Genomic DNA, 21,336 nt, shown 5'->3' on the forward strand with positions numbered 1-21,336 from the left:
TAGATGGAAACAATACCTTTATTTTATGGTGGTGCTGGGGATTGAACCCAGGGCCTTGTGCATGTAAGGCAAGCACTCTACCAACTGACCTATATCCCCAGCCCCCTGAATTCTTAATGAATTGTGAAATGAGGTTATTAGTTAATGCGGAGAGGTGTTGGAGGTTTGGGAAAAGTTGAAAAGAAAAGTAAATTTACTAGGAAAATTTTAAATGATTGCTGGAATGTGCTTTGTCCCTTTAGATTTATGATCTTAGTGAATAAGACCTCTTGGTGTGGTTGATTCTCCTTCTGGGTCACTGGCTTAGGTGCAGCAGAGGGTTGGGTTTAACCAGGGTGGGAGTTTTGCCAAGTGAGTTCTCAGAGGAAAGAGGGCAGAGGGATGGAGATTGAAATCCTAAGCTGGGGAAGGAAGAAGTTCTTACCTGACTGGTTGCCATCTTGTTGAAGTTGGGGCAAGAGGGAAAGAATTGGAAAGTTGGGACATGACCAGAGTTGGTTGCTTGAAATCCAGATTTCCAAGGGAGAGCTATCATCCTCAGTGTCTGTCCTCCCAGGGCGGGTGGGCAAGGGGAGTGGTAGGAAGTGGGATCTCGTCAAGGTGCAGCAGGAGTGGTGACTTCCATGGGGGTGGAGTATTTCACCTCTGACACTATTCTGGTGCTGGGATTGAACCCAGGGTCTTGCATGTGCCTACCATTGAACTAGACCTGCAACCCTTCTTGTTTAAAGGTTCAATAGGACGCAGACTGATTCAGTTTCGTTATTTGTTATTAAGCTCTCTAGAGTCAATTGGGCACACTGGTGCAGGTCTGTAATCCCAGCAATTTGGGAGGCTGAGACAAGAGGATTGCAAGTTCAAGGCCAACCTGGGTGGCCAATTTAATAAGACTCTGTCTCAAAATAAAATTAGAAAAAGTGCTGGGGTAGGGGTACACACCTGTAATTTCAGCAACTTGGGAGGCTGAGACAGGAGGATTGCAAGTTCAAGGCCAGCCTTAGCATCTTGGTGAGGCCCTAAGCAATGAGACAGCGACAGAACTTATAATAGTATCCTTTCCTGCTTGAGAATTGGCAAAATTTGAGACATTTGAGGTGTCAGCTAAAGACCAAAATAAACTATTTATTACTGATAACATCAAAGCCAGAGGTGTAGCTTAGTGTAAAAGCCAAATGATCCTGCTAACTGAACCCTGCTTACCCACCAGTCACAGTCAAGAGAGCTGAGAATACCTGATTCCTGCAGGTGGGCAGGTAGGTGCTTGCTTGCAAAAGAAGGGAGAGCCAAACTGAGCATGCCTAGTTTATTCATCTCACATTCATTTATTTTTTTAGCTGACTTAAGTTTTTTTTTTTTTTTTTTAGGGTTGATGGGCCTTATTTTATTCATTTATTTATATGTAGTGCTGAGAATTGAACCTAGTGCCTCACACATGTGAGGCAAGCGGTCTATCACTGAGCCACGATCCCAGCCCATCCTCTCATATTTATTAATCAGACAAGCCAATCCACCTTCCTTGGGACAGAGAATGTTATTTATACTGATGAATTCCCTCCATGTGGAAACATCAGGAGCGGGGAGGGAGCATTTTCATGTTGCCACGGAGCTCAAGGATCTGTGTCAAGTCCAAGATGTTGGATAATATTTGAGTGTTGAATCACCAAAAGTCATAATGTGGAGAGGAAATGGAGCTAAAATTTTTAGGGAATGAGTGACCTGGAGGTGACAGTAGAAAGGAAGGGTGGTGGGAGGTGATAGATCTTTTTTGAAGGGGTACTTCTGTGTTGTAACTTTGGTGTACCTGGGTGATTCTTTGATTAAATGTGTTCTCTATAAGACGATAAGCTGCACTTAAACAGGTACCATTGTTTTTCTCTTTAGGCTGCCCAGTTGCATACATAGTTATTAAATGAGAGAATGCAGTGACACATAGTCAAGCCCAGGGGTTTGGGGCCCATATGTGGATCGGGTCTTTACACTGTGCTCATGCTTCGTGGTTGGTGGGAGGAGATGGCTTATGGGACTCCCATTCATCTTGCCCCTGCAGCGGACATTGGCCTGGCCGCCTGGGGACGCAAGGCCCTGGACATTGCAGAGAATGAGATGCCTGGCCTGATGCGCATGCGGGAGATGTACTCGGCCTCCAAGCCACTGAAGGGCGCCCGCATTGCAGGGTGCCTACACATGACAGTAGAGACTGCTGTCCTCATTGAGACTCTTGTCGCCCTGGGTGCTGAGGTAAGACCCACTGCTGTGTGACCCTGGGTGAGTCCCTTCCCCTCTCTGGGTTCCGCCAGGGAAGAAGACTCTACAGGAGTGGGGAGAAGTCCAGGTGTGGGGCCAACTCTGGTCCAGCAGGGTCTCTCCTCCCTATCACTTGAGTTTTCCCTTTCCCAGTGCTGCCACCCTCGTCGTGAATGTTCTACAGATTTTCTCTCTGACCAGAAAGATAGCTTCTGACCGAGCTCAACACACCTTCCTGGCTTTGAGCTCTAGTAGGAAAAACTCAACCTCAAAGCCCTATTTAGTATTCTAAGGACTGCCTTTCATTGTCCCTGCTATGGTCATGTGCCTGCCCTGGACCAATCATGCTTTCCAGAAGATTGGAGTGCTCTGATTGATTCAGTCTGGGTCATGTGTACCAATAATTGACAGTTTATTCAAGATCTCAGTGAGTCGTGAAGCAAGGTGGTTTCCAAAGGTGAGCAGGGCAGTGCCAGGCAGCCAAAACCAACAGAGTACTCCAGGGCTCAGTCCTTAGCCCTCTTCTTTTTTCTTCACATTCAGTCTCTTTCTTCCTTTTTTTTTTTTTTTTTTTTGGTACCAGGGATTTAACCCAGGGGTATTCAACCACTGAGTCACACCCCTGGCTCTTTTTATAATTTATATAGAGACAAGGTCTCACTGAGTTCCTGAGGCTGACTTTGAACTCGCGATCCTCCTGCCTCAGCCTCCTGAGCTGCTGGGATTACAGGTGTGCGTCACCATCCTGGGCCACATTTAGTCTTGGTGGTCGGATTTTATGACTTTAAATACTGTCTGTATGGTGATGACACCCAAATACCTGTATTTAGGCTGAACTTCTGGAATTCCAGTCTTATACCTTCTGGTTCTAATGTGTCTTTTCCACTTGGAAATCAGGTACATATCTCAAATTAAACATTTTTGAACAAACTCGATTTTTAGCCTTCTGCTCTTCCCGGAGTCTTCCCCATGTCAGTAAGTGACAACACCAGCCTTCCAGATTCTCTCAGTTCAGGAAACCTGGACACATGACAGCTCATCACCTCCAGGGTTCCCACTGTGTTTCCTATGGACTTTTCTTCAGTAGCCTCTTTACTTGTCTCTTTGCTTCAGCCCTTTCCCTTCTATCAGAGCTGCATCTTGTCACTGCTATGGCTCCCATCCACTCACCCAGTGTGTGGTTGTGGCACTGGCTGGACTGTGGTCCCCAGCCTCTCACACCTAGAACCAGGGCTTTTCCTTCTCCCTGCCCATGACCCTGGTGCTTCTGACCATCAGTGACCTACAGCCTTGTTTTGCCGACCCTTCTAGGTGCGGTGGTCTAGCTGTAACATCTTCTCCACTCAGGACCATGCAGCAGCTGCCATTGCCAAGGCTGGCATTCCAGGTGAGGCCTACTTGCTCCTGGGGCATGTGGGAATGCATGAACGGACTCCTCTTCTCCCTGTTTGCTTCATTGACCCCTAGAGCAACAGGCTTCTTACAGCAGGGCAGAGGATCATAGCCTGGTGACCCATAGGAAAGAGCTGCTTTGTTTTACTATCATCTAAAATCCTGGGGAAGTGCTTATTGAGCCATCTCAAGCCTGTGACTAGGATGGGCAGGATCTTATGATTGGGAGCCACATGATATAGAGGAAGAGAAGTTCCTTAAAGGAAGGATGTGGATTTGTTTCCAAAGAACTGGGGAGGGAGAGGGCAGAAAAAGAGCCCAGAGGTCCACTGCAGAGATATGGTAGTGTAAGGGGCTAGGAAGGACCAGGACTAAAGAAGAAGGACTTTCTCATGAACTGCTGGAGAAGGGCACATGTCTGCACTAAGAGGAGGGAGTAGTTAGATCTGATGGTGATTAAGTAGGACATTCAAGATTCCTTCTGATTAGCCACAGATGAGATGAAGAGGGCTTCTTCATAGACTGACTGGGATTAAATGGGCATGTCCCACAGGCCTCAGCCTTGGCTGGGTTCCATGACCCCATGAAAGGCCTTATTTTCAAGACCATTATATTCTCTACTTGTGGGGAAAGGCAGCCGGCCCTGCTTGGCCTATGTCCTTTGCTCACAGTAATTTCCTGGGAACCCCACACCTATGTCCTTGTTACTCCATATGATGGGAGGAGCACAGCTGGCCCTCAATAGCTCTGGGTTCTGTGCCTCTCTGGGATACCATGCTACATGATACAGGTACATCTTAGGCTCTCTCTGGGTGTAAGTGGTGACAGTGGTAACGCCTGCCCCGCAGGGCTTCTATAAGGAAAAATGAGATGCAGTATAAAGCGATAGAGTAATGTCTGGCACAGAGAAAGTGCTTCCTTTGTAGTAGCTGCTATTAGTAATTTTTTGGCCAGACATTGCCTGAGACTACCCACCACAGAGGCTGCTGTGCCCTTAAGACCTTTCAGAACAGAACAATGTCTGGATCCAGCCATGTGGTTTCCACTGAGTAGGAGGTCTCACTATGGGTGGGAGCTCTGGTCTGTGTGGGTTGATACCCCAGTCCTTGGGGCTTAGGCAGAAGGGGATGAGAAAGGAACAATTTCCACATACTTGTACCTGTGGGGCTATACTTGGCCTCTGTCTCATTTAATCTGTACTGTTGTGAGCCCCATATACAGAGGAAGAAACTGAAGCTCAGAGAAGTGAGGTGATTAGCTCAAGGTTATATAGCTGGTAAGCGGCAGAGCTAGGATTTGAACTTAGATCTCTCTGGTTCCAAGTTGTGTTTGTACCCCTGCTGGGTTCTCAGGGCTGGAAGTGGCTGGGCATGGAAATTAGGAAGGAGGTAGCATTGGCCTGCCTGGGCAATTCCCTTGAGCAGAGGTGCCGATGGGGAAGGTCAGGCCCTGATGTGCCACTCACCCTCCAGTGTATGCCTGGAAGGGTGAAACAGACGAAGAGTACCTGTGGTGCATCGAGCAGACACTGTACTTCAAGGATGGGCCCCTCAATATGATTCTGGACGACGGTGGAGACCTTACTAACCTCATCCACACAAAGTACCCACAGCTTCTGTCAGGTGAGCAGGGCCAGGGGGTGGGCTGGGTGCCCGAGGCCTGGAAAAATGCCCAGATTCTGTGGAAGACAGGAGGACATGAGACTCTTGCAGGCAGACAGGCTGGGGCCCGGCCTCTGGGATTTCTGCCGACTCAGGGCTGGGTGGCTGAGGTTGCTGGCTGAGTTGATAGCCCAAGGGCTGGCATAATGCCAAGACTGAGAATAGCTGGAAAGGAGCCAGCTTTGTTAAAAGCAGGGTGGGGAGGAGAGTATCTGGGGAGTGGTATATGGAGAGTGCAAAGGCCCTGAGGCAGGAAAGGAATGACTATTAAGTAAATAGGAAGCTAGCATGGCTGCAATGGATGGAGGGAGCCTTCCTTAGGGAATATTCCACGATGTGGAGCTTTAGTTGAAGGCCAGGTGTGACCTAAAAATGCTATAAGAAAGTTTGGCTTAGACCTGAGGGAAAAGGAAATAATTGGAGGGTTTTGAGATTTCTGTTAAAATATACATGAAAAAAGTGGCTACAACTGCTTTATGGAGGATGAACTGTGGCAGAAAGACTAGGTGAGAAATTATGGCAGCCATAATCATTTGGGTGTGGTGGCACATGCGTGTAATCCTAGTGACCTGGGAGATTGAGGCAGGAGGATTGTCAAAATCAAAGCCAGCCTCAACAAATTAGCGAGATCTTCAGCAACTTAAGGGATGGGGATGTGGCTCAGTGGTTAAGCACTCCTGGGTTTAATCCCTGGTACCAAAAATAAATAAATAAAACCAGAAGAAGAAAAAGTGATAATAGCAGTGAGAATGGAGAGGTTGGGAGAGGCTGGGAGGTGGAATCATCTGGCCTGGTGATGGATTCCTTGTAGGAGGGCATCTCGTGGCTCCTCCCTTATGTTGGCCTGGGTGATTGGGTGGACTGTACTGTCAGTCACGGAGCTGGGAACCCTGAAAGACGAATGGCATTATGGGATAAAGATGGGGAATTTAGGTGAATCAGAGCTGGTCTCTGACATTCTTTCCCTTTTGTTCAGGCATCCGAGGCATCTCTGAGGAGACCACAACTGGGGTCCACAATCTATATAAGATGATGGCCAATGGGATACTGAAGGTTCCGGCCATCAATGTCAATGACTCTGTTACCAAGGTGAGTCCTTGGGGCAGTGCCAGCTCCAGCTTAGAGAGTCCTTCACAGATGGCATCAAGTGAGCCACAGATGTGATGATTGTGCGCAGTGGTAGCAGGCTATAGAGACATGGGCAAGGGCTGTTCCCAGACCCTGAGGGATTTTCAGACCCATGTTATCATCTTCCTAAAGAAGCCTACCCAGGAAGGCTGCAGACCAGGGACATGAAGCCATCATCTGAGGGGAAAAGGGGTATAGACCAAGGGTAACAAGTACATTAAAGAAGGAAAAAACTGCACAGTGGGCCTCAGACCTGGGTTTCAAGAGCATTGTCTTTGGCTGTCACGAGCTTTAAAATTAACCCAGTTCTTTGATCCAGCAGTCTCTCCTAGTGACTGATGCCTAGAAGGCTTCTGGACCAGCAGGAAAGACTAGGGAGAAGGTCTTGGAGCTGATTAGGGTGAGGGGCATGTTGGGCATTGGATGGTCGGGGGGAGTCCCAGAGGGGTTCAGCCAGGCCGAGTTGCTGAGTGGGCCTGAGGCTTGGGGCCCTATGGAACAATTCTGAAGCCTAGCCCCAAGACCTTGTTTGTCCCCATCATCCCTGTCCTCTCTCTTTTCAGAGTAAATTTGACAACCTCTATGGCTGCCGGGAGTCCCTCATAGATGGCATCAAACGGGCCACAGATGTGATGATTGCGGGCAAGGTGGCAGTAGTAGCCGGCTATGGTGACGTGGGCAAGGGCTGTGCCCAGGCCCTGAGGGGCTTTGGGGCTCGTGTCATCATTACCGAGATTGACCCTATCAATGCGCTACAGGCTGCCATGGAAGGTATGATAAGGTGGGGTCGACACTGGGGCCAGGGGAGAGACAAGCTCCTCCTGGATAACCCATGGCTACTGTCTCCACAGGGTATGAGGTGACTACCATGGACGAGGCTTGCAAGGAGGGCAACGTCTTTGTCACTACCACAGGCTGTGTGGACATCATCTTGGGCCGGTAGGTGCCAGTGGGCATCCTGGGGAGCAAAGGAGGGGTGTAGACTTGTGACTGCTCTTTGTCTCTGATGGTCTCCTGTGGGCTTGGGCTCCCTGACAGGCACTTTGAGCAGATGAAGGATGATGCCATCGTGTGTAACATTGGGCACTTTGATGTGGAAATTGATGTGAAGTGGCTCAATGAGAATGCTGTGGAGAAGGTGAACATCAAGCCCCAGGTGAGAGGCCCTAGCTCTGCCGGCACCTGCAGTGGAGGACTGAGCCCACCTGCTTTGGGCTGCCCCCCAGGAAGAGCAGATTAGGAGGCTGTTGCCAGCAGGGGTGTGGGAAAGAGCCTGGTTTCAGAGCTAGTACTGAGATGGCAGATTTGATCCTGAAGGCAGCCAGAATCCCTAACCATATTAGGTAGGTGAACTGTGTACATCATGAGGTTGCTGTACTCATGCTGCTACTGTGTGGAGCATGGAAACTGGCATGGGGGCAGGGGAGGCTTTGAGAGGGTGCTCTCAAAACCCTGCAGAGGTGTTGGCAACCAGCACTCTAGGAGAGTGTTGGGGATGACGGACTGGAGTCAGACAAGGGGAAGAATTTGAAAAGGATGCTGGGTTTCTGGCTGGAACAGCTGTGTGAAAAGTGGGCTGCTTACTCTTGGAGAGTGTTGGGGATGATGGACTGAAGTCTGGCTGGAACAACTGTGTGAAAAGTGGGCTGCTTACTGGTCAAAGGACAGGTTTGCAGTGGGCCATCGAGAGATGAATTCCTTTGGGGTGTGTGAAATATTATTTGGCTTATATTTATGTGTGTATATGGGATTGGACCTAGGGCCTTGTGTGTGATAAGCACACACTCTGCCACTGAGCCATACTCCCTTCCCTTAAGCAAACTCTGAGCTATCTCTCCTAGTAATTAATCCTTGAGTATATACAAGTTGTTGATCTTTTTTTTTTTTTGTACCAGAGGTTAAACCCAGGGACTCTTTACCACTGAGCTATATCCCTAGCCCTTTTTGTTTTTTATTTTGATACAGGGTCTCTAAATTGCTGAGGGCCTCACAAAATTGCTGAGCATGGCCTGGAATTTGTGATCCTCCTGCCTCAGCCTCCCAAGTTGCTGAGATTACAGGCCTGCCCCACCACACCTGGAGATCATTTAAAAAAAAATTTTTTTTTTTTTTTAAGTTTTAAGAGGAGAAAGCCTGCTTGTGGGGTTCTTTGAGTTAGTGCCTCATCTTTGAGATGTTGTACAGAACGTGTAGACACAGAGTTGACCAAAGCCCTAAGACTGCCCAGTCAGAGCCACACCATGGGACCAGCCAGGAGCCTAGAGCCTCTGGGGGGCAGGCAAGCCTCCATGGACATACCACACACACATGCCCCACCCTACTCCTGGGCCCTCTGCCTGTGGGAGGTCTCCTTGGGTAGGTCCTGTGCTAGCCTGCAGTGTCAGTTCCTGGCTAGGTGGAGGGTGCCTCCTTCTTTCTGCTGAGAGTGCCTGGTGCCACAGCAGGGCTTGCTTCCCTGGCAGCCAGAAAGATGTTCTACAAAGGTATCACAGGCTTACTTCAGGGTGATGGATCTCTCTCCTCTAAGATCTCCTCCAAAGCTGGGCTCTGTCCTCACTCTCAGAATTCCTGCAGTTTGTCAGCCTCCTTCCCAACTTCATCTCTTAAGAACCTGTACGCTCAGGCCATCTTGGACCCTTCTCCCTGAATATTACACCACACTCCTGTTTCTGGTTACCTTTTTAGCCAGCTCCTTTTGTTTGGAGCAGAGGAGTGCCCTTTTCCTTGCCATTCTCTAAGCTCCAGCTCAAGGGACCCACTTCCTAGCCAGCTCCTTGGGTGGTGGGCAGTCCCCCTGTGCTCTGTACAGCCCCATTGTGCAGCACCCATTTTGTTGCAGTTAGGTCACTGGCTTTACCTCCACTGCTGTACCATGAGGAGGGAGAAAGCAAATTTTTGTGTGTTTAGATACCTGGAAGAAGTGGAAGATTGAGGGCACTGAGACTGGGAATTTCTCCTCTTTCATTCACTGAAGCAGGAGTTCTTGACCTCTGCAGACAGGCAGACACACATATACACACACACACACACCTGTGGCCTGGAATCTGGGAGTAGAGCCCGGCATCCCCATTTTTAAGGTTCCCAATGTGATTCCAACATGCAGCTCAAGCTGAGTGTCCTTGCACTCAGCTTTACTAAGCTTTTCTAAGTTGCATTCAACTTTCTAATGGTGGTTGAAAGCTGGGATACGTCCTCAGGCTGACAAAGCTGACAGATGGCACTTGTAAACTTCAGTTTCTTTGTGAAAGGGAAATTATAGTAGTTCTTAAATCATAGTGTTGTTTTAGGAGGGCGTGTCGTAGTTACATGTAAAGGACTTAGTACAGGGTATCTGGCATATATTAGCTGCATTTACTCGGTGCCTCGTGTAAAGCCAAGTGCTATACAGGTAGCAGCTTACTAAATTCTCATAGCAGATCTGTAAGGTTATTGGCTATTAGTTATTCACTGTGTGTGCCAGCCTTGTGTGGAAGTTGTTCTGGTGCATTCCAGGCCCCTGCTAGGTGTGGTGGGAGGCAGGGGTAGATTGGGCAGTGCCCCACCAGCCCTCACTGTTGCCCTGGTGACCTGCAGGTGGACCGCTACTGGCTGAAGAATGGGCGCCGCATCATCCTGCTTGCTGAGGGCCGGCTGGTCAACCTGGGTTGTGCCATGGGCCACCCTAGCTTTGTGATGAGCAACTCCTTCACCAACCAGGTGCTGGCACAGATTGAGCTGTGGACCCACTCAGACAAGTACCCTGTTGGGGTTCACTTCCTGCCTAAGAAGGTGAGTTCTTCCCTCCATCTCAAGCCAGGGGTCATGTGTTTGATCCTGGGCTTCCCACACAGAACTTGCTAGAATTTATAAGGAAAGTGTCTGCCTTCCCTCTTAGAGGTCCCCACAGGGTTCTATACAATGCTAAAATTATTCTCCCCATGTGACAAAAGAGGAAACAGGCCCACTGAGGCCCAGAGGAATCTGTGGGGAGTGACTCCTTATAGTACATCCAGAGTGGCTTACCCTGTCTGATCCTCAGGTTCCTTATTGGGTAACCAGTAAGAGTAGCTCTTGTTCTTCCAGCCTTTGGCTGCTGGAGAGGCTGTGATAGATCTTGATACCACCCTTCTACCCCTTGGTTCTGACAACTGAGGAAGAATATCTACTTGGCCTGGAGCATGTACCCTCTGGACCAGCCAACTCTTTCCCCTTCATGTCCCTGAGCCACTGTTCTACTGTACCAAATGTTTTACCCAGAAGGACCTTAAAGTTATCCTGTTGTGTGCAGCCTGCCAGGTCCTTAGGCTTGTTGTAGGGTCTGTTTAACCATTGTGGCACACTTGCCTTCTGATGTGGTTGCTGGGAAAATGAAATCATCCTGAGCTAGGCTGGGGTGAGTAAAGGGATGATTTAGTTGGTACTCAGAGTACTTTCTCTAGGCTTAAGTTTCTTCTTCTGTTAAAAACCAGTATAAACCCTGCCCTTCCTGCTTCTTAGGGATGTTTGTGAGACTCCAGTGAAATAGTAGATGTGAAACCACTTGGGAGTGTAAAAGCTTTCTGAGCTGGGCTGTGATTAGAGGTTGTGGTGCCATCTTGGGATGGGACTTGGGGCCCTCGGGGAAGAGAGAGGTCCCACCCAGAGCTAGAAGCTGAGAAAAGTGACAGCCACACTCAGAATTGACCCTTCTCTTAACTACAGCATCTTGACCTTCTTTTCAGGCTCCTTTCATGCATTTTGGCACTGGTCAAAGTTAGAGGTTTGCCTTATATAACTCCAGCCTCCATCCCCCTTGGTTTCTGCTCCATCTCTTCAAAACTGCCCTGGAGGCTCTAGCTCAGATGCTTAATACACATTTTGGGAGCCAGATGGCTCCCAAATGTTCAAATCCTAGCTTTGTCATTCACTAGCTGTGTGACTTTGGGTGAGTCATTTCATCTTTTATAACCTTGACGTTCTCATTTGTAAAAAGAGGTGGCAGGGTTTTGGTTTTTTGTTTTGTTTTGTGTTTTTGGTACTGGGGATTGAGCCCAGGAGTGCTTTACTACTAAGCCATATCTCCAGCTCTTTTTATTTTTTATTTTGATTCAGGGTCTCACTAAGTTGCTTAGGGGCTCACTAATTTGCTGATATTGGTCTCAAACTTGTGATTCTCCTTCCTCAGTCTCCCGAGTCACTGGGATTACAGGTGTACAACACCATGCCTGGTTAGGATGGCAGTTTTATTAGTTAGGATCCTTTTGGTAGCCAGTAATAGAAATTGGTTCAAATCAGGGTGTTTATCTATTGCTACAAGCATTTGACCTCAAAACTTACTGGCTTAAAACAGTAAACATTTAGCTAGGTGCATGGCATGCACCTTTAGTCCCAGTTACTTGGGAAGCTGAAGGCAGGATTGCTTGAACCTGGGCAACATAGTTAGGTGCTGTCTCACAAAACAAAACAATAAACATTTATTTCTGCTTCTGTGGGTAGGAGTTTGAGATCAGCTTAGCTCTCTGGTTTTGACCGAAGATCATTTTCAAGAGGTTACAATTAAGATTTCTGCCAGGGCTGCAAACATCTGAAGACTTGACTGGGTTGAAAAATCTGCCTTCACATCACTGTTGATGGGAGATCTCAGTTTCTCTCTCCTGTGTCTCTTCATAGAGCTGTTTGCATGTCCTCATGAGATGGCAGCTGGCTTCCCTGAGTGAGTGACACAGGGGAGAGCAAGGAGGAAGTCACATTGCTTTTTATACCTTGTCTCCAGAGTCATACTCATTACTTCTGCTTTATTCTGTTCATTTGAATTGAGTCATTCAAGGGATAGAGAATTAGGATCTCTTTTTTCTCTCTCTCTCTTTCTTTCTTTCTTCTTCTTCTTCTTCTTCTTTTTTTTTTTTTGAGACAAGGTCTTATTGTGTTGCCCTGGCTGGCCACAAACTTGCCATCCTCCTGCTTCAGCCTCCCAAGTAGCTGGGATTACAGTGTGAATCAACATGCCTGGTTAGGTTCTTCCTCTTTTTTTTTTTAATTTTTTTTTTTTAGTTGTTGATGGACCTTTATTTTATTTACTTGTTTATATGTGGTGCTGAGAATTGAATCCAGTGCCTCATGCATACTAGGCAAGCACTCTGCTCTCAGGTTCTTCCTCTTGAAGGAAGGAGTATCAAAGAATGTATGAATATATTTAGTTATTTGTTTATTAATTCATTTATTTATTTTTGTTGTTCTGGGTTTTGAATTCTAGGTCTTGCACATATGGATATATTTTAATCAAAAAAGGAAACCGTTTAATGAGGAAAAAGGAGTGTTTGGGCAGTATGGTGGGTCTAAGATCCACACACTGGATTCAAGATTCAGTGTCATCATATCTCTGATTGTTTTGGGTATGGGGGTTGCTGGGAATTGAACCCAGGGCCTTGTACATGCTGAGCATGTGTTCTACCACTGAGTGACACTCTAGCTCCATAGTTCTGTTTTTCTCTGTGTCTTGACTCTTGATTTCTCTACATTCATTTCACTTGTCAAGTAGACTTGCTACTGGTGAACTGAGATTGATTACCCTTCTCTGTTTAGGAATCTTAGTGTAAACAGAATCCCCTGACTATCTGTCATGGAAAATATGTCCTGGACTGACGACAAATTCCAGAGAAGCATTGTAGTTAGCTGCTTAAATTGGTGGAAGATGAGGAAGGAGATATAATCAGTGGTCCCACTGGGACTACTTGGTGGGGAGATGTGCAGCCAAAACAACACACCCACTGAGGCTGGCTGTGAGAATAGAATGAGGTATAATGTGTTCAGTTGGCAGATACCCCAACTGAACAGTTTCTGCCTTTCTTGGTAGCTGGATACAAGTGCAGGGTCCCTGAACATGGCACTAATTCCAGGTTTTTCTTTGTTTTTCCCTAGCTGGATGAAGCAGTGGCCGAAGCCCACCTGAGCAAACTTAATGTGAAACTGACCAAGCTGACTGAAAAGCAGGCCCAGTACCTGGGCATGTCCCGTGATGGCCCCTTCAAGCCTGATCACTACCGCTACTGAGCCAGGACTGCCTGTCACCTTCCAGCTGCTATCCCTGTCCAGGCCCCACTTCTCCAAGACAAATGGCACCATCTTTGCAATTACTTTGTCAATGTCCCCCATCAATTCACTGGGGCTGGGCACTCAGTCTTTGGCCTGTGCTGCATCCCTCATTGTTCCAACTGTGCCAAGGGGAATTGAGAGACCCTGGTCAAGATGCAGATACAGGGGAGATATCCACAGGGAACCTTGAGCTTAGGGGTTGTGGTACTGCTCATTAGTCAGTGCTTTCTTAGAGGGGAAGTTGGTAGTGGTGGTCACAAAGCCCATGCACTTTATACAGGCCTCACCTGGTCTGTGAACTAAGATCTCTGTGCTTCGTTTACCAGTTCACTGGTTTTTCAGCCTATGACAGATAAAAAGGAGCCATATCAAAGGACAAAGAAGAACTGTGGAGTTTGAATCTTCCCGAGAGCTTCATTTACTTCATGGTGGGTCTTCTCAAACCTCAGAACCCCTATTTCACAGGGGTTAGAATAGACTGTTAAAAGACAGCCAAGAAAGGACAAGAGAAATCACAGCCAGAGATTGAGAGAGGCCAGAAAAACACAAATAGGCGTAAATCTGCCACCACTTTGTAACATGATAGTTCCTACCACAACCCTGGGTTAAAAAGATTAATTTTGGTTTATGATGTTTATATATTGTTTCGAATGTTAAAAGAAAGCAGGAAGGTGGGTAAATAAAATTTTGGTGCCTAAAAGGATTTTGAGCCTTTATCATATAATCTACTGCCAGTACTGTAGGCCTTGAAGTAGAGGTTATTGTCATGTACTGGTGAAGATTGAGAAGACCAGGGTTTGACTCTGTGGGATGGTAAGGGCTGCAGGCAGGTTCTTAGACTTCAAAGGATTGGTAAAGAGGGGACTCTTCTCCCTCCCTCCCCCCCACCCCCCAGGGAACTCTCTTTTCAGATGTGTCTTATAAATAATCTGTTTCTGTAACCAAATCTGAGACTGTCATTTAATTGGAGAATTTAACCCATTTATAATTGTAATCACTGTTTGCATTTTCCTGTGTGTATGTGTGTGTGCGTGCGCGCTCCTGTTTGTATTTTTTTCTTCCCCATTTCCACTTTTCTTTGGATTGATCCAGTGTACCATGAGGGGGCTATTACTTATTGACACTAGTGTGCCAGGGGCACAACAATCTTAGTAATATTTTTAGCTAATTTTGTAGATGAGAATGGTGACTCGGGGGTGGCTTTCCTAAAACCCTCCCCCACCAAAGACCTCATCATGATTTGAATCACAGGAAGGTGTGTGGGGAATTGGGTTCCTCCTGTTTGCCTAAATGAGCACTTATGGGTTCTTGGAAATCAAATAGAAGAAAGAACATATCTAGGGAGGGTAACCAGACTGTTCAAAGGGCCAGCCACTGAATGGAAGGCCTGATGGGAGATGTATGTTTGAGTGACCTGGCTGCTGGGATATCAAAGCTAGAGAGAAAGCATGGACGTAAATGGCTTTGCTATCTCTTGGCATTTCCCCTTTCTGCCCAGCTTCAGAGTTCAGTGCCTGGCAGCAGTAGGAGAAAGGCATCAGGGAAGCTTGAGTAGATTTTGAAAGAACTTGAAGATTTTAGCAGAAATTGAAGTCAAGGGCATTCCAAGTGACAGAACAAGTGAGTGAGGGGATATTAAAGAGGGCAAGAGTTACAGACTTGAGAGCTGAATAAACAAGGGACTGTGAGGTACCAGAGGTTAAGGCTGTTTGCCAATTAAGCTTTCCAACTGTAAGTGCACACCCTGTGCTTGACACTCCCTTGTCTGTATTTGGCATTGAAACTACCTCTTCTGTTTGAGGAAAATGCATCTGAGTGCCAAGAAGGGTCTTGTTTGCTGTTTGTTCTGTTTAGTTTTTGCAGTACTGGGAATTAGACTCGGGTGCTTTACCACTGTGCTATATCGCCAGCCCTTTTCATCTTGAGATAGGGTCTTGCTAAGTTCCTAAGGCTGACCTTGATCCTCCTGCCTCAGCTTCCCAAGTAGTAACTGGGATTATAAGTGTGTGCCACCATGCCTGGTGAGCCTGCGTCATACTCCATGGCCTATAGTCAGGCATGAGGGGCTGAACTCATTCAGGCTTAGGTACTCATCAGGGGATGATCCTCACCTGTTTTTCCTGAGTGTGCATAGTTGAAGTTGTGTAAGTTGCATGCATATGTGATATGATTGCTGAAAATTATGAACTTTGATAATTCAACTATTACCAGTTGCCAGGGACATATTTACCAGCTGATCAAGATGCCAATGGTCAAAACAGATCAGTTACCTGTTTTGACCTGCTGCTACTTCTTGCACACCCTTTGTGTGTCAAGCTTTGTGTTGAGTAAACACTTTTTAGGTATGATCTTATTCATTAGGAGATCTTTGTCAAGACTTGAATCCCTGTGGTATGTAACAGGAAACTGAGGGTCTAAGAGGAGCCTTAAGGATGAGCTGTACTGGTGGGACTCAGACCAAAATCCAAATCCTTTCCACACCCATAGGCCCAGGTTTAGGAGAAAAAGAATCTGGTTTGAGACTCCCCATCACTAGGATCAGTCACTCCGAAACTGTCCCTAAGGGCAAGACTGGCAGCCGAGAGGGCTGTTAAAGCCTCACCTGGCATGATGTCTTAGAAAGAAGGAGACTGCTGTTCATCTGAGCTGGAGAGGTTACACTGCACAGCTGCTGAGCAGCTCCTTCGTAAGGACCCCTTCCCTGTGTAAGTCTGTTTCCACCCAGACACAGGGACACAGGTGGATGTTTCCAGATGTTTCTTTCCATGCAATCCCCTACCTCTGATCCCTCGGGTGTTCTGGTTTCTGTTATTTTGTTGCTTTGCTTTACTCTTTGGAGATGTCTTGCCAGTTCTCAGAACATTCCTTTTTTTTTAAACTCTCCTTTCACATCTGGTCTCAGATGTACCTCTGATCTCAGGTCTGCTAATTTGTCACATGTGTGACACTGACCATGTACCCATAATGAAAGATGATGATGTGTCTCCTGCTCCCCCACCCCCTTTCTTTGTGGGTGGGTGGGGTGCTGGTGTTTGAACCCAGGGTGCAAGGCAAACACCCTACCAACTGAGATATATCTCCAGCCCCCCACCCCCATTCTTGATGTCAGTGGTAGAGCACTTGCCTAACACATGCAAGGTCCTGGGTTTGATCCCCAGCACTGGAAAGAAAAAAAAAAAAAAAACTTCTTCATGGGGAAGGAAAGTTCTGCAGTATCTGGTATCTGGACTGGCTCTTGTATTTTTTTCCAGGAAAGGGAGAAGGGTAGATGAAGCCTAGGGGTTTATGGAGCAGTGAGTTGAGATTTGGAAGGAGAATACCTGGGCCTGCTGTTGATATATCATGTTATTTGATATAGGAATAGAAATATCTACCTTGGTTAGGTGCAGTGGTGTATGCCTGTAATCCCAGCAGCTCTGGAGGCTGAGGCAGGAGGATTGCAAGTTCAAAGCCAGCCTCAGCAAGTTAGTGAGGCCTGAAGCAACTTAGTGAGACTGTCTCAAAGTAAAAAAATTAAAAGGGCTGGAGATGTGGCTTAGTGGTTAAGCACCACCCTGGATTCAGTCCCTGATATAAAAAGAAAAAAAAATCTACGTCAGATGGTTATTTTGGTGTTCAAATGATAATATTTATGTGAAGAGGTATTTTTATTTTTTTGTGCTTGAGATTGAACTTAACCACTGAGCCTCATTGCCAGCTCCTTTTATATTTTGGGACAGGTTCTCACTAAATTGCTTAGTGCCTTGCTAATTTGCTGAGTCACCTCAATGTGCAATCTTCCTACCTCCTGAGTCACCGCACCTGGCTCTAATTTATGTTTTTATTTTTCAGTACTAGAGATTGAACCCAGTATGTCACGTATGTTAGGTAAGCACTTAACCACTGAGTCACATCTCTAGCCCCATAACATACTAATTTAAAATGCTTAGTGTGAGGCCAGGTGCAGTGGTGCATTCCTGTAATTCCAGTGGTTTGGGAGACTGAGGCAGGAAGAGTTCAAAGCCAGCGTAAGTAACTTAATGAGGCCCCAAGCAACTTAGTGAGACCCTGCCTCAAAAAAGAAGGGCTGGGGATGTGAATCCCCTAGGTTTGATCCCTAGCACCAAAAATAAATAAATAAATAAGGTTTCACCTGGGGGCTGAGGGATTAGCTCAGTGGTAAAGCCTTTGCCCAGCATGGATGAGGACCTAGGTTCCATCTCCAGCATTGGGGGGAAAAAATCAGGGCAACATCTCAGGGCTACATGCTTAGCCCTGGCATCTTTAATATTTGAAAATCATTGCTTCAGAATATGTCAGAATTCTGGAACTGGAAACGTCCTCAATAGATTGAAGAGTCTAGCCCCTCTTAGGGCCAATTATGGATTTTGCTCCCCACAGGAACCATATCCGTGATTTTCACTTGGAGAATTATTACATATTACACAGGGATTTTTGGAATTGTCAATTGTCAATCAAGATGGACCACCCTTTCCTAGGCACCAGGTCAAGTCAATCAGACTGCTGGGAAGAGGAATTCTAAATGGTCAAGTACAAGGACTGAAGAGGTTGAAGCTGACTTATCCCTGTGGCCTTGCTGTGAAGACATTGTCCATTGGTTTCTGCCACTTGGCTTCTCTAGCACCCCTTAGGCTTTCCTGTGAGATCTCCAAACCTGTCCTGTAGATAACCTCTCACCTTCCCCACAACCTTACACTAACCAAAATACTTTGATTTAATCCTCACTTTATAAACAGGAATTGGTATCACTGAAAGTGACTTGTTAAAGGCCACACTGTGAAAACTCTGGGTACAAATTTAAGGCTGGAAGAAATGATTATGAATCAATAGTCATAAAGGTAAAGCAAAGCTTTCCAGGACAGAGTTCACCCTGTGTGTGAAAGAGGGGGCCAGTGCTCGATGCTGGCGTACTTGCCCAGCTCTAGCGTGTGTGTGTGTGTGTGTGTGTGTGTGTGTGTGTGTGTAACGGGGAGGGGGTGGTGAAAGGATGAATAATGATGTTGATCCTCCTAACAATGGAACTGTAACTCATCAAACTGGGCAGAGTTTTGCAGAGGCCCAGAATCATGCTCTCAGGACCCTAAGATTTGATGAGAAATTCTGAAAATGTACAAGAATCTCAGGATCTCAAACAGAAGGGAAACTTGGGCAGGTAAATACTAAACTAGGGATCTGAGTCAACAGAAGCAAGAGTCTGAAAGAAGAAATCATACTAACAATTGCTTTAACCTTTAGCAAGGGCCAATGGTCATGGGCCACTGGACCATAGCTCTATAGGGAAAGCATCCATGTTTGATTTCTTCCACAGTATTTATAGCACCTGGTACACAGTAGGTCCCTGTACACAGTTAGTGAATAATGAATGGATGGATTAGTTCTGTTTGAGGCTGTCTGTATCCAGCAGCTAAATGGCATTGTTACTGATGCACTCAATCTTTAGCTGTGCCTCCCCAACCTCACCCTGGGGGCCAAATGGGGCCTGGCTGGTGAACAGTGTCTGGAAAACACAGGAGCAGTTGCTGCAATATGCTCCCAATATTCTTATTATTGATGACATTTACTCAGCAACAACTATGGTACAAGGGACAAAAGAGTCTTGCCCTGTGGGCTTACAGCCTAAATGACAGAAAACAAAATAAGCAACTGGCAGCTTCTATGTGTGGGTGTGCATGGTTGTTGTGTTAGGCACAGAAAAACAACAACATACCTTGGATTTATAACGAGAACAGCAGGAATGATTATTTTCCATTTTATACACAAGTAAATGGAAGCTCAAAAAGACACAAAGACTTGCCCAGTGTGCAGTTGTCTTGCCTAGCCTAGAGAGTACCCATCTTTTGGGATCTGTCCAGGTAGTTACCACTCCAAGACAGGGTCTGTTGGAGAGAGGTACTTGGCTCATTTTTTCCATATTAGCTATGTCACTACAGGCAAGATTTGGGTCTCCAGCTGGGAAAAAGTTTGGGACAAGAAGGGAGTTTTCAATGATGAAAGAGGAAAAATTAAGTGGACAAGAGGGTCAGAGTAGGTGGTCCCACTTATGTTGGCCCCTGAGCCTGTCTGTCCTCAGAGATCTGTGGTGATTAGTCAGCAGTGAGGTAAGGGATTCATGTTTTCTTGTCTCATGGCCTCTCTCTAGATTTTTTTAGGGCACTGGCCCTTTTCAATGTTATCTTCTATTACCACCATTGGGGAATGGCTCTGGCTGTTAAGGGGTACTGACAAGTGGTATCTTCTCAGCTCTTCTCCCTACTGGCAGGGTTCCCTCCAGCCACGCAGAACAAGTAGCTGATGTCAGCTGGAACCCTTCTTCCCAAGGACCTGGGAATTTCCATGTCACACTGCACCCTGGCTGGCACTTCCTTATAGACACTGCTCCTTCCTCTGACCCCTCATTCCTCAAAGCAGTATCTAGGTGCTTCCCCTCTCAGGGCGTTTTCAAATATACAATGCTGCTGTTGGGGTAAACATAATCAGTGCCTAGGAATGAAGGACTTTAAACAGTGCTAAAAGGAAGGAAATGGAGAAGGGAAACTGGGCACTCCCCTTGTCTCCAATCTTTAGGTGAGGATCAAAGCAGAGTGACCTTGGTTGTAAGGTAAAAGAATGTACTCTTAGGGGCTGGGGTTGTGGTTCAGAGGTAGAACACTTGCCTCAAATGTGTGAGGCACTGGGTTCAAGTCTCAGCACCACATAAAAATTAAAAAAAATAGATATTGTGTACACCTATAATTAAAAAATAAATATTTTTTTTTTAAAAAGAATGTACTTATAAAACATCTGAAGAAATCCATCTGTGCAGTAGGCAGGCAACCATATTATATATTCTCCTTGCTTGTAGCCTGCTGCAGCCCTCTATTTTATCCTGTCCTGCTTTCCACCCTCCCCAGTACGTGAGTAATAAAATGTCCAAACCCTCTCAGATGATTCTGCTGTTGGAGTAAGGAGAAAAGTTCTTTTTTTTTTTTTTTGATTTGAAAACAGTACCCCGGAGCCTATGCAGTCCTGAGGTTGAAAGCTGCACCTCAGTTTCTCACATTCTTACATTTGTGGAATTTCAGGGAACAGCTTGCAATATTTTTGGCAACAGCACTTTGATAATTGAGCACAATGATTGCTGAATACACACCAAGCTCAGGCCCACTGCCTCCATACTTGCTGATACAGCTAGGGTAGGGAGTGAAGAGGGGGTCCTTTTTTGGGAGGTTGGGGGGTACCGGGATTGGAACCCAGGGGCGCTTAATCACTGAGCTCCATCCCCAGCCCTTTTCATGTTTTATTTTGAGACATGGCCTCGCTGAATTGCTTAGGGCCTCACTAAGTTGCTGAAGCTGGCTTTGAATTTGCGGTCCTCCTGCCTCAGCCTTCAAGGGATTACAGGCGTGTACCAGCGCGCCAGCGAGATCCCTAAATCCTTGCTTTCTGCCCAAACCCTCTCGGCCTCCAGAGTTAAAAATGCCTGGGGATCAACATCAATATTCATTTAGCTTTGGGTGGAAGAAAACTCTTCCCAGCTCCCAATACCTTGTGGGAGAGAGAGAGAGCTAGAGAGAGGAGTGGGCTCCAGTGGCACCTTTGGGAGCCTCCTAAGCCTCTAAGGTCCTCAGCCCTGAGCCTTTTGGCGTTGAAACCTCAGCAAACATCCAGTCAGTCAGCCGACCATCTTTGTCCGCAAATTCCGCTGAACCAACAGCCCAGTGAGACTGCATGGAGTTCTAACATTTCTTATATTCTTTAGGGGGTGGTTGAGAAGAGAGGAAGAAGGCACTGAGGAGAGCTTCTTAGAACTAGAAAAGGTTAAAGACTGAAAGGGGGCTTCTTGATAGCTCTCTCTGCCAGCCTGGTCTGCACTCCCTCGGTG

At 46.6% G+C, this 21,336-nt stretch overlaps 1 protein-coding gene across 2 annotated transcripts in view; it reads left to right on the forward strand.

Moving 5' to 3' along the window:
• The window catches only part of Ahcy (adenosylhomocysteinase), an 18,935-nt gene extending 3,808 nt beyond the window's left edge, over positions 1–15,127 (forward strand). The window contains exons 2-10 of one of the 2 annotated variants that reach the window (XM_048811097.1): positions 2,048–2,238; positions 3,556–3,631; positions 5,109–5,258; positions 6,274–6,386; positions 6,989–7,196; positions 7,277–7,364; positions 7,464–7,581; positions 9,999–10,230; positions 15,117–15,127. In XM_048811097.1, coding sequence (XP_048667054.1) covers positions 2,048–2,238; positions 3,556–3,631; positions 5,109–5,258; positions 6,274–6,386; positions 6,989–7,196; positions 7,277–7,364; positions 7,464–7,581; positions 9,999–10,230; positions 15,117–15,118 — 1,178 coding nt within the window. In that variant the 3' untranslated portion in view covers positions 15,119–15,127. Of the gene's footprint in view, positions 1–2,047; positions 2,239–3,555; positions 3,632–5,108; positions 5,259–6,273; positions 6,387–6,988; positions 7,197–7,276; positions 7,365–7,463; positions 7,582–9,998; positions 10,231–13,301; positions 14,179–15,116 lie in introns of those variants that run through there. The other variant, XM_015481543.2, reaches the window with a different exon arrangement.
• Positions 15,128–21,336: the final 6,209 nt, after the last annotated feature.

This window comes from Marmota marmota, unplaced genomic scaffold, assembly GCF_001458135.2.
Source record: "Marmota marmota marmota unplaced genomic scaffold, marMar, whole genome shotgun sequence".
Classification (NCBI taxonomy): domain Eukaryota; kingdom Metazoa; phylum Chordata; class Mammalia; order Rodentia; family Sciuridae; genus Marmota; species Marmota marmota.